Source organism: Zingiber officinale, chromosome 4A (genome assembly GCF_018446385.1).
Source record: "Zingiber officinale cultivar Zhangliang chromosome 4A, Zo_v1.1, whole genome shotgun sequence".
NCBI classification, from domain to species: Eukaryota; Viridiplantae; Streptophyta; class Magnoliopsida; order Zingiberales; family Zingiberaceae; genus Zingiber; species Zingiber officinale.
In genome coordinates this window covers 155,517,428-155,530,630 of record NC_055992.1, presented here as the reverse complement: position 1 = coordinate 155,530,630, position 13,203 = coordinate 155,517,428, and the positions used below count along the sequence as shown (strand labels likewise).

Below are 13,203 nucleotides of genomic sequence, written 5' to 3'. Positions count from 1 at the left end.
AATGATAACTAATAGTGTGCTTTCCTGTTGGCAACGACGACATTTACAATAAAAGGGCAAAATGGAAATACGACAATGCTAAAACAAATAGTCCCCGACAAAGATATCCAAGGAAGAAAACAGGGAGAAATGCTCAGCTTAAAAACACATTTTTTCCATGAGGAAAAAATAACAGTTCAAGGTCTAGGTTCCACGACGACCAACCAGACAAAAATGGCTCTGTGTTGAATAAACAAAATCCCAAAATCTTGCTATTAATCAAAATATATACCTATGAAGGATGTCGCCAGGGTTCTTCATGATGGCGAGTCGAGAAAGTCGCGCCTTTGTGACTGGGACGCCTTCACGAGTGAAACACCGCTAGGGTTCTTCATGGAGTGGGGATGCCTTCGAATGCCAAAGTAGGGTTTCGCAGGACGAGAAAGACTCTGCTAGGGTTTCGCGAGTTGGGACGCCTCCGCGATCGTGACTTCATGAGTCGACAAAATTGGGAATAAGTATGGTCTGATTGTCATTTAATAAATTTTTAGAAGTATTTTTATCCCAAGGGGTAAATATCGGAGGATCATTTTGGAGAGAAAATTTTGTTAATCCCAGAATCAAGAAAAATCTCACCTTTTCAAGGTTGTCCCATTCCTAATTGCATGCCCCCATTTCACGACGTGTTAGACATACATCAATGACTCGGAAATCGCTCATTACCTAAACCAAACAAGATTTTTATTGATAACCTTAGATAAATAACCAAGATTATCAACGACAACTTTTAACCAAACGCACGCTTATAGTGTGCTCTAGTTGCCCAAACCTATATTTTGATTGCCCATAGTTTAGGTCGTTCACAACTTTCACTCTAGCCTACTAAGGCTAGGTTCCCCTAGGTTGAGGTTGAGGTCTACCCTTTGTCTAAGTATAAATTCACTTAACTCCCATTTCACAACAGTTTACCTTATGTAGGCTTCTACTCAGCTTCTCGTCATTTGGATGCACCAACTTCTCTAGTTCACTTCTCATGTTTTCTTCTTGCTTTATTGGTGTACTATTTTATCAAGCTTTTCTTCCCTTAGGTGCATTGAGCCTATCGGCTCCATTCCCGTGTTATCTTTCTCTCTCGCTTACTCCATATGTACCTACATTCGTTACTTTTTTTTGGTCCCTCAAGTGTCTCATACCATCCTTCTTTGTTCTTTTGTGAACCCTTCGTTATCGAATATATTTGTGTATATTACTAAGTTCCTATGCACTTAGCACACATTAAATCATAATTTAAGGCCTTACTTAAATTTTTTGTTCAACAATTAAAATCATAGCCAAACCGCTCGAGGTATTAACAATCACTTTCTTTCTTTTTAATATTTGAAAAAATTATTTAAGGATAAATGAACAAGAAAATAAAGATTACTTTATAATCAAGTACAACAAATATGTAGGTTCCCCTTGCATTCATTCTCCCCCAGGTCAACTTTCCAATTTTCTTTGTCATGATTTAACCTACTTCTCTCCCTTTGACAATATCAAAAATTGACATCCAAATAATCTTGGAGTTAATTTTGGAGTTTAATTTGTAAATATTAATTTTCAAAATTGAACATTCCCCTGGGTATATCAATTTTTCAAAAAATCATTTAAAATTTTATAAACTTCAAAAATTTTGGCTGCCATATTTTCACATAAAAATATGTATAATGAAAAATACATATCAATTTTTAAGATTATAACATAAAATTGAGTCCATCCTAGATGATTTCATTCAAAAAAATTATGAGAAAATTTAAAATTTTGAAAAAAATCATGAAATTTTTAGCACTTAAAGTTTTCATACCATATTTTTAGAGAAAACTTTTTTTTTTCAAAAAAAAATTATTCTATTTTTGAAATTTAAGAATTTAACTATGAAACTAACTTTAAACTAAGCACTATGTAATTGCAATACATTTTTTACCAGTCTACTATAGCAGTGAAGAAATGACCACCAAGGTATTGAAAATTAAATTAACGTCTCATGGGATATCATCAAAGTATTAGTCATCATCAACTACACAAATCTTATCTCTCCCTTTTCCACCAGATTGCCATCGATGCAAGATTGTCGGCATCAACACCTAGAAAATTCACTACAAAGCTAGTTTTAAACGACAAATTCATAAAAGCATTACTACAACAATATCTCAGTAACTATATATTGCAACGATTTCCTAGAAAGTGCATCAACTATATAATTCTAGTTTGTAATTACCAACGGAAATAGTAGTTCTGTCGATAATGACTGACGGAACTATCGTTTCCATCTGTAATGCTGGCTGCGGCACACAGTGTTCCCGACGGGTATGTACCGATGGAGCAAATATTCCGTCGGAAAAATACCGACAGAAATTAGACTTCCGTTGGAACTCCTCGTTCCGATAAATAATATTCCAACATATGCTTTCCCGTCAGAATTCCGTCGGAAAGCGGATATACCAACAGATTGGCGATGAAAAATTCCGTCGTTAAACCAAAAAATTTTTGTAGTGAGATAAATTATTTCAACTTTCAAAGTGTAGCAAAGCACTGTCCCTGCAATAAATTGTTACTTGCCTCTTCGCAGAGGGGAGTGGTTGCTCCTGTTATTTCTGGAGCTTCCTCTTTTATCAGGCTTGACATGTAACAATCGATTCCTAATGTTAAATAGAAAAACAAAATATCATTTTTTTCACTAAGTTGTCAGTTATCGAGGGAAAATTTGAGGAAAAAACTATATTCTCCATAAGGTAAGTAAATTTAAGTTACTTTGTCATTTTTTGTATGTTAATGTGGACTAATCCTGTTTGAAAATCTGAGATGGCGCGCTGTGCTCCGAACGGTGCTAGAGGATCTTCTGACGAACGATGAACACTCCTTCAGGGATCTACACACACAAAGACGAGCCGACAAAACATCAGTGACCAAAGTCCGGGGTGGGGATCCTTGGCAAGACCCTCCGATACTTAAGTTAGTCTTTTGAAGGCGAGTCCAAGAAGAAACAGAGCAGTGGAATTAGAGTTTCAGATGCAGAATTTCTGTACCTTGCCAGTGAAGAGGATCCCTCTTTTTATACCACCTCACACAACCTCTGCGATCGTGAGGTGGTCCCTGTTAGAGTGTATACTAAAAGCCTAGCTTTTGGTATAAACATTTATCTAGAAATAAGAATCACATTGGTCAAATGTCTATATTTATGATAAATGTAGTTGTTCAATTAATTTATATTGTAGATAACATGGTGTGTGGTGTCACACACAGAGGATCATGTTATAAGTACCTTATAAATTATAAACAGTAGCTCACGACCATAATGGAAAGGAACAAACCATTGGAAGGTCGTAGTGTAATTAGGTGTTAGTTTATCTTAACTATATAATTACACTAGTACACTTAGAGTGTATTGAGTAGGATCATTTGAGGTCGTTCTTTTTATACTGACTTTATAAAGGAACAAACACCTCAGTTATTATGGAAGTGTGTGCTCTTAATCCTAATATAATAACAAGCACATATATTTGATATTTATTTCTTTAATTTATCAATGGGTGAGATTTAGTTCGATGAATCAATAAGCCCGATAAGTTGGGAAATGATATCACTTATAGTGTGTGTTGTTGATTATAGAAGGAAACTGTGTCCTAGTAATCTAGGTTGAGAATGTCCCCAAGAGGAGCTCATAAAGATTGTCATGTTAAACCCTGCAGGTGGACTTAGTCCGACATGACGATGAAGTTGAGTGGTACTACTCTTGGAGCTAGATATTAATTAAGCAAGTTGTCAGTAACTTACTTAATTAGTGGACATTTGTTATCTTAAACACAGGGAGACTAACACACTCATAATAAGAAGGAGCCCAAAAATGTAATTTGGGATTGGTGCGGTAGTTCAATAATAGTTCTTTAGTGGAATAAATTATTATTGATAAAATTAAGTTGTGTGTTCGGGGCGAACACGGGATGCTTAATTTTATCAGGAGACCAAAACCAATTCCTCCTCTCGGTCCCTATCGTAGCCTTTAGTATATAGAGATTTATACCCACCGCATACCCACCTTCTTACCCATCCTATAGGGGTCGGCCAAGCTAGCTTGGAGACCAAGCTAGGGTCGGCCATGGGTATGTTCATGGGTGAATTCATGTGGCCGGCCCTATTAAATAAAAAGGAATTTTAATTTTAAAATTTTTCTTATGTGGATAATATAATTTAAAAGAGAGTTTAAAAATTTAAATCCTTCCTTTTATAAGATTCTACAAAAGATTAAGAGAAGAGTTAAAATCTCTTTCCTTATTTGTAGATTAAAAGGTTGATTTTAATTTTGGTAAAAACTTTCCTTTTAATTATATTCATGATTTAAAAGAAAGTTTAAAAATTAAAAATTCTCTTTTATTAGTTTCTACAAAAGATTAAGAAAATATTTAATATCTTTCCTTATTTGTAGATTGAAAGGAGATTTTAATTTTTAGAGATAACTTTCCTTTTTGGAAATTATCCACATGTTTAAAAGAAAGATTTTAATTTATAAAATTTCTTTTTATTAACCAATTAAAATTATTGGAGAAATTTTTATAAATTTCTAGAAACAAATTAGGAAGTTTTAATTTTTGTTTAATTAAAACTCTCCTTGTTTTGGGGAGAAGAGTGGCCGGCCATTATAATTTGAAAAGAGAAAATTATTTTAATTAAATAAATTTTCCTTTTCAATGGCAAAAGAATTAAGGAAGTTTTTATTAAATTTTCCTTATTTGCCAAGACCAAGGATTATAAAAGAGAGGATAGAGGAGGCTTCAAAGTGAACGGCTCTATTATATTTTTCCTCTCTTTTCTCCTTGGGTGTGGCCGGCCCTTTCTTTCCTCTCCTCTCCTTTGTGTGGCCGAAACCTTCTCATGGTGGAGATAGCTTTGGTGGCCGGATCTAAGAAGGAGAAGAAGGAGAGAAAAGAAGCCTCTTTTCTAGCATCCCTTGGAGCATGGTGGTGGTGGCCGAACCTCTTCATCCTAGGAGAAGTTTTGATGGCCGAAACTTGTAAGGAAGAAGAAGGTGCTTGGTGGTTCTCATCTCGGAAGATCGTTGCCCACACAACATCCGATGTTAGAAGAGGAATACGGTAGAAGATCAAGAGGTCTTTCTAAAAGGTATAACTAGTAATTTTTCTTTCCGCATCATGCTAGTTATTTATGGAAATAATACCAAATACAAGAGGCTTACGTTCTAGTATTTCGAATATGTTTTTCGAAGTTGTGTTCTTTTGTTTTGTTTTTTTTTCCCTTGTGATTTGATTGTTCTTTTCGGTTAACCTAAAGTTATTTTAGGAAATTAAATATTAGCTTTCTATAAAAGGTTTTGTCTAGTCGGTGGTGGTTGCTCCCATATCCAAGAAGGCCATGTGCCTCGCCACGTCAGTACTGGGAACCAATTATGGAAATTAATATTTAATGGAATTAATAACTTAAGGTGATTTGGGTCGAACGTGTTAAGTTCCACAGGAGATCCAAGTCAAAACCTAAAAGAACAAATAGATTAAGTTTTGGATCAAACGTGTTAAGTTCCGCAGGCGATCCAAAATTTAATTTAAAAGAACACATGGTAGCTAGGAAAAGGTTCAGACCTTTGTACAAAATTTTTGTACAGTGGAACTTCTAGGTTTTCCGAGTAGCAACCAACAATCCCAGAATTGTTAGAGTTTGTTAGGTGAAGGAGAAAGTACAGTCGGTGTTTTTTGTCATAATTCTTCGAGGAATCTTTTAGTTATCCATAGATATACCTTTTTTTGTCGTTTCTTTAACATATCATGGTTGAAGCTAGCCACGAACGCTTGCTGCCATCATCATTCAGTTTGTTGTAATTTACTATCATCTGAGGTGGGTTATTAGAGAATATTCCTCGATAGGTTGTGCCACATCATCGGAACGCTGTCGACTGTTGTTGTTAGGCACATCTCAGCCAGACAATGAGTCAGTCATGTATTAAGATCTGAAGAACCCATTTCGATCGGTCGTTGAGCCGGTCGTTCATTAAGAATACCTTCTGAGGAACTCATTTCGACCGGTCGTTAAGCCGGTCATTCATTAAGAATACCTTCTGAGGAACCCATTTCGACCGGTCGTTAAGACGCTCATTCATTAAGAATGAAGACTTAATGCCTTCTAAGGAACCCATTTCGACCGGTCGTTAAGCCGGTTGTTCATTAAGAATATCTTCTGAGGAACTCATTTCGATTGGTCGTTAAACCGCTCATCCATTGATAATATCTTCTAGGAAACTCATTTTGACCGGTCATTAAATCGATCGTTACTAGAACCTCCTGTTGGTTTAACCATTGTTCGACCAATTATATATTAAGGACTTTATTTAAGCATCTTTAAGTTCATCCAGGCTTCACCCGACTGAGTGCGTACACAAAACCTTTTATTCGCTCGACCTTTGCTCGATTGATCATATATTAAAGTCTTTAGGCAAGGCTAAGTGCACTTAAGCTTGTACGGGTCTTGCCCAATCGAGCGTATACACAAGACCTTATTCGCTCGGCTTTTGCTCAACCGATCATATATTAAAGACTTTATATAAGGCTAAATGCCTTTAACTCGTCCGTATCTTGTCCAACCGAGCGTATATGCAAAGTCTTATATTCGTTCGGGCTTCACTCGACCGATCGCATGCTAAAGACTTTATATAAGGCTAAATGCCTTTAACTCATTTGGATCTTGTCCGACTAAGCGTACACATAGAGTCTTATATTTGTTCGGCCTTCGCTCGACCGATCACATGCTAAAGACTTTATATAAGGCTAAATGCCTTTAACTCGTTTGGATCTTGTCCGACGGAGCGTACACATAGAGTTTTATATTCATTCTGCCTTCACTCGACCGATCGCATTCTAAAGACTCCATACAAGGCTAAGTGCCCTTGAGCTCGTCCGGGCTTAACTTGACTGAATGTATACACAGAACCTTCTACTCGATCAACAAGTGTCTAATCAACTAACTGAGTATATTATTTCTTTATTGTAAAGCTTGATACTCATATTTGGTCGGGCTTATAACTGGTTAACCTAATCAAATACTCTGTTTAAGGGACTTCCGGGCGTAATTCCAAGACCTTTGATATAGGGTGATTAGCAAAACCAGATAACCAATCTTGCTATCTCCTACCTTCAACTCCCTTATTATAATCCTAATTCCACGTCATCTCCTGGGACCGGTTATTATAACCCATATCACTAGCCTCTCATTCAAGTCTAGTCGAAGGAGGTATAATCGAATGACTAGACTCAAGTTCTAGAGCAAGCTCACCTCATTATCCGTGCGGGAGGGCGCGGAGGCACCTTCAAAGCATTTGAAGGCACCTTGAGCTTGACATTCGAAGGCTCCTTGGAGAGCCTTGAAGGCGCTTTCAGTCGGATAACGTAGAAGACTTCGGCGACGATAAGGAACGACTTACTCGAGATAAAATTTAAAGGGTTGAATGCACCTCTAGTGGGATTGGAGGCACCTGTAATGCTCTTTAAAAGGGTTGTTCGACCAATGCTCAAAGACAAAATTCACTTACAACTCATACACACAATCTTTCGAGATTTCAATAGCTTCGACTTCATCCTCCCGGTGTACTGCAACGTTGCTACACCCGACTACTATTAAGAAGCCACCCAACACCAAGCTCGATTTGACTATCTTCAAAAGTGTTGGGTAATGAATATTTTTGTATTTAATTACTGCTTAAAGGAAAATGTATTTTGGTATACTTATCTTCGATTTTATTATACTTAATTTCCTCTTCCAGAGGTTCCAAAAGAGATCATTAGTAGATCATCTAACGATAAGTACACGAGACCTGGATCTTGGAGTAGAAATCACCAAAGGCTTAGAACCAAGTAACTCCTCAAGTGATTGTGTTCGTTCTTTTTCATTTCTATTTCTATCTTTTCCGCAGCACTTTTTATTAAGTTTTCAAAAAGGACTATTTTTAAAATCATGTAATTCACCACCCCCTACGTGCACTATGATCCTACACTAGCAACAACTAAATAGAACTTAACTAAATCAAAATTACATGATCAGAGTCAAGGAAATTACATCAAATGCATTCATTGTCATACTCAATACCTTTGCTGTAAGGGCAAAATGAAAACAAGGTAATGCTAAAACAAAAAAAAACCCAGATAGAAATTCATTGGAGATATCCAAAGAAGAAAACAAGGAGAAATGCTCAGCTTAAAAACACGGTCTTTCATGGGGAAAAAAAACAACAGTTCAAGGTCTAGGTTCCACGATGATCAACCAGATAGAAATGTAGCAAAGCACTGTCCCTGCAATGTGGTTACTTGCCTCTACGCAGAGGAGAGCGGTTGCTCCCGTTGTTGCTGTGGCTTCTACCTTTATCAGGCCTAAAATGTAACAATCAATTCCTAGTGTTAAATGATAAAACAAAATATCATCTTTTCACTAAGTTTTCAGTTTCCAGGGGGAAATATGAGGAAAAAACTATATTCTCCATTAGGTAAGTAAATTTAAATTACTCTTGTCATTTTATGTTAATGTGGGCAAAGTTGAATGGTGAAAGTACAAATGTGAAAACATTTTACCTTCTAGGACTGCGACTTCTTGTTCTTCTTCGAGCTCCCTGGAAAACAGAAGAAGTTAGATTTGGAGGTGGTGTGGTATCCTGAAGAAGTGTTTAACACAAGTGTGTATACAACATGCTGTTAAATACCTTGTGAGGACTAGAAGAACCCGAGTATGATGCTTTAGAGTTACCCCACCTTGGTGAAGGAGAACGACCCCTACATTGAGAAAAATTTCCATTAGTAGAGAAGCAAATACACTCGGTATATGGAGACAAACTCCTTGGACTATGTGGGAAAAAATGGATCCAACATCAAAAGGACACTAAAATTACTTGTGGATATTAATTCCTCCATCTAGTGATACTAGGCTTATTAAAAGGTCCTACCAAAATTGTAGATCCAATCAACTCACAGCAGCCCTAGACTAACACTATGAACATTGGACAAGGATATGGAATTAGCCAAGATTCATTTTTATAAGATAAAAAAAATAGCCAACTAAATATGGAAAAAATGTCCAAGACTTTTTCATACTGGCCAAAATATGGCATACCTTAAATTATTTCAAGAGATCAAATCAAGAGCATAAAGATATATTTTTTACACAAGCAGGAATGAAAATGGTGGAATTGTAAATTAGCAATGAAGAATAAGAGGGTTCATACATGCAAGTTCAAAAAGGGAAAGGGGAAGCACTGCCAAAACCTGTGAGAGATATTGGTCTAGAATTAGAATGTAGAGATCACCTCATTGGCGAACGGCTATGATGTCGATGTAGAGGAGGTGACCTCCTTGATGGGCTCCTTCCGTGCCTAGGAGGTGATCTGAAAAAGAAATTCCATTGAGGAAATGATCATACGCTAACATGATACTTTTAAGACTTTAATTGTTACAAAATTAGATATATATAGCCAAAAAAAAGATATAATTTAGAGCATGTCAGCATATTATTTATGCAATATTTCCTTTTCCTTATCACACAATTTTATGTTTGTTGAGTATAATATGTAGCCTCTTTATACAAGTTTTCAGTAATCATGTAACTTCTTGTAAATTATGGTGTATGGATTAATTTCTTGGCACAGACTTTTAACAAAACTGGCCATATTTGCCAACGAGGGCAAGGAGAATAAACTTGAATAATCTGATTAGAGTACAGGCAGAAGTTACACCTGCATACAATTTTGGATGCAAGGGAATTCCAAAAATTCAAGTAACTGCATCGTTAGTGCCAATCATATTAATAAAATAATGTTAAAAGGCAAGGAAAACCACCAATACCAATCTCAAGCCCAAATGTAAAAAATCGAGGATGGTGTTAGACCTTGGCAGATAGCATAATATAATGTTAAAAATAGTATAAATATGGATCCTTATCATGTCTGCTGATTCAATGGTGGGATAGGATTGATACAGCTAGCAACTTGAGGCTTATTCTTAAAAGGCATGGAAGAGATTTATGGTTGATGACTTGAAGCATTAGGGAACAGATAGCTAATATGGGTATTAATTGGTGCAGTTTAGGATGCTTCCTTTGGCCTAATTCTTATTCAAGTGAGTCTATTGTATTGAGCAAGGATGAGTCTTCTCCCAGTTTCTCTCTTTGACCTCTCACTATCCTGGTAGTTCTCTCAACATTTTTGTACGTTATAACATTTAATTGATTGACTTTTCATCCTGTTAGCCTTCCTCGTCTTCTTATTCCTCCTCTCCTTTCTGGATCTTCCTCCTCTTCCCCTCTGTTGTTCACTTCACTTATTGATTTTCCTCTGCTCTCATTTCCAGTTTTAACTTCCCACTTTCTCATTCTACTCCCTTCGTCTCTCCCTCTCCCTCTACTGCTACTATTCTCTTTAGATTCGCACTGCACTTAATATTAATTGGTGCTGTTTAGGATGCTTCTTTTGGCCTAATTCTTATTCAAGTGAGTCGATTGTATTGAGCAAGGATGTCAGGTGGAAACAATGGATCTATCCGATGTCGTCCCTCTTCTCCCAGTTTCTCTCTTTGACCTCTCACTATCCTGGTAATTCTCTAAGCATTTTTGTCCGTTATAACATTTAATTGATTGACTTTAATTTTCATCCTTTTAGCCTTCCTTGTCTTCTTATTCCTCCTCTCTTTTCTGGATCTTCCTCCTCTTCTCCTCTGTTGTTCACTTCACTTCTTGATCTTCCCCTGCTCTCATTTCCAGTTTTAACTTCCCACTTTCTCATTCTACTCCCTTCATCTCTCCCTCTACTGCTATTATTCTCTTTAGATTCTCACTGCACTTAATATTCTTCTCTTCCTCCAAGATACAAATCCTTTTTCCTCTCTTCTTCCTGTTCGTCCTTCCATCTTCTTCAGCTCCCATCTTCGTTCCAAAGGGAGAAACTCACATCTCCAATTCTTCTGGTAGTTTCCCAGCCAATGATATTGTTAAGTAGCAGCATAACTGCAACTCAACAACAAATCTTCTATGAAATAAACATAAAGAATATGCCAAAACAGTCAATCAGGCATATACTATGATTCTTCAGTTTGACAAAATTTTCCATCATGAAAATAATAGAAAACTACCTCACTCACAGAAGAGTAGCTAAAATTTCAGGCCTCTCATTTAGAAATGCTATGCATGAAAATGAACTTTCCAGGAGCAAACATGACATGAATACCAAATAAACGGACTATCTCGTGCAGATAAGCAGAAATTGTTGTAGAAATTAGATTAAGGATTCCTCACATTACAAAATAATGAAGAATTGAGGAGAGAGAAAATTCTTGTTCAACTTGTATAAACATTAAAAGGTTACATTCACTGCTTGACTGGAAAGAAAAATTGGGGTTCTAGTTGCAACAAATTGTGCTGTTGATTTAGACAAAAAGTAGGATATCCTATAGTAATTTTATAAGATATTTGGCTGAAGGAAGAAAAAAAAGGGTAAATGTTTATATATGGTTAAGTTTAACCAATGAGTAAATTATGTGTGATCTAAACAAGTGTGAACAAATTTCATTGACTTACCGCCTCCTAGGAGGAAGAGGAGATCGTTCACCAATGTTTTCAGCATCTTCATTCTCCTTTGTTTTCCCCTTCAGCATCTCTTTGAGTTTTTGAAGCTCTTAATTTTTCTTTTCCATCTCTATATTTTTCAGTTTCAGCTCTTTTTCAAAGTTTTTTAACTTCTGCTCCAATTTTTTAGTCTGCTCATATGCAAACTGAAAGTTTTTCATAATCTCTATGGCTGAATTCCAATAATTGTCTTCAACCATCCTTTATAACTGCAAAAAAAAAAAAAAAAAAGGAAAAAGGGAACCGGAATAATAAAAAAATCTATCCTAGTTTATACAAAATGTCTTCAAAGTAAACCATTAACATATAAATCACTTAATTGATTATAACTAGAAAAATGATCCTTAATTACCCATCTCATTACATTACAATAATATATAAATCATAATATTTAGCATGAATATAGAAATTGATCACAACTCATACTAGAAAATAACAAAATTACAAACAATGTGTGAAAAAGATAAAAGAACTTACTTTTCTGAGGTTAAAATCCAAAGTAATAAAGCGATGCCCAACTAAGATCACACCGGTGTTCACAATTTAAAGACTAGAGTGCAAAAGACAAAAATGAGTGCAAGAAACAAAAATTCAAATGGATAATAAGACATAATAATAATTTCAATATAGCTTCTTTTTTCTTTAGGCAGCAGTGAAAAAAAAAATAAAGAAAAAAAATAGATTAAGCTAGCTATAAATTCAGACGAAGCATACCTAGATTGATCGCTTCTCGGTGATGGTACAGATCGCTACTCTAAGAACACGTCGACAAGAAGAACGCCAGTGGTTGATCTGCTGGGGACGACACGAGTCAAGAACACGGCGGTGCCCTAGGATGCCGAACCGCCGACGATCGCGAACAAGAAAGGCCAGAGGTGACCGCTCAGCAGTGATGGCCTGGACAACGCCGGTACCGTCGATATCTGGCGGCGATTCCCCAGATGACGTCGGTGAGGGAGAGATCGGAGAAGGAGGAAGAGCTTTGTCGTCGATGGATTACTCGCGTGAGAGGAAAGAAGAAAAGAAATCGGGTTTTGGGTTCCCGTGAGATGAGCTCTTTATAGCTACGTAGGTTTTAAACGGCTCATACGACATCTATTTAAATCAAAAAAAAAAAAAATTTCTAAAAAATCTTAAAAATTTCATAAATTATTCCAAGATAATATTTATTAATAAATTTGTATATCTCACGTTCTCATTTACAAATAAAAATTTAATCTCTAAACTTACGACTACCCACTAAAAGTAAGAAATAGTATATAAACTCATTATAGTTATTGAAATAAACTTTACACACCTTCGGTAAATAAGTACGGGTATCAAGTCCGGATCTTATCTTCCAATTCCCAAGTGGTTTCCTCATCCGAATGGTGCTGCAATCTAACCTTTATTTGTTAGATCGTCTTATTATGCAATCGACGCTCGTTGCGGTCCAAAATCCATATAGGAACCTCCTCATAAGATACATCTGGTTGAAATGCAACCGATACATCTGTGAGAATATGCGAAGGGTGCGATACGTACCTCGTCAACATAGACACATAGAACATATCATGCACCCAGTGAGTGATGGTGGTAGCGCCA

General features: G+C 36.3%; 1 protein-coding gene across 2 annotated transcripts; it reads right to left on the bottom strand.

Annotated features, from left to right (window-relative positions):
* Positions 1–8,015: 8,015 nt before the first annotated feature.
* Positions 8,016–12,673, bottom strand: LOC121971788 (serine/arginine-rich splicing factor SR45-like). 2 transcript variants are annotated; one of them, XM_042523220.1, is made up of 7 exons: positions 12,334–12,673; positions 12,097–12,169; positions 11,572–11,828; positions 9,311–9,388; positions 8,711–8,780; positions 8,583–8,620; positions 8,016–8,384 (listed from the first exon to the last, which is right to left on the bottom strand). In XM_042523220.1, the coding sequence occupies exons 3-7, from the start codon at positions 11,646–11,648 to the stop codon at positions 8,318–8,320; spliced, it is 330 nt and encodes a 109-aa protein (XP_042379154.1). In that variant the 5' UTR covers positions 11,649–11,828; positions 12,097–12,169; positions 12,334–12,673; the 3' UTR covers positions 8,016–8,317. The 2 variants fall into 2 exon arrangements, with proteins under 2 accessions (XP_042379154.1, XP_042379155.1); XM_042523221.1 differs by lacking the exon at positions 12,097–12,169.
* Between the last annotated feature and the right edge of the window lie 530 nt (positions 12,674–13,203).

Bases quoted from the DNA above. Each gene is read 5' to 3' on its own strand.
- LOC121971788 (XM_042523220.1), bottom strand. From the start codon at position 11,648: ATGCTGAAGGGGAAAACAAAGGAGAATGAAGATGCTGAAAACATTGGT. The intron at 9,389-11,571 runs GTAAGTCAATGA...TTTCTTTTTCAG, and splicing joins CCTCTTCCTCCTAGGAGGCG to ATCACCTCCTAGGCACGGAA. The intron at 8,385-8,582 runs GTAAAATGTTTT...GTTACATTTTAG, and splicing joins AGAAGTCGCAGTCCTAGAAG to GCCTGATAAAGGTAGAAGCC.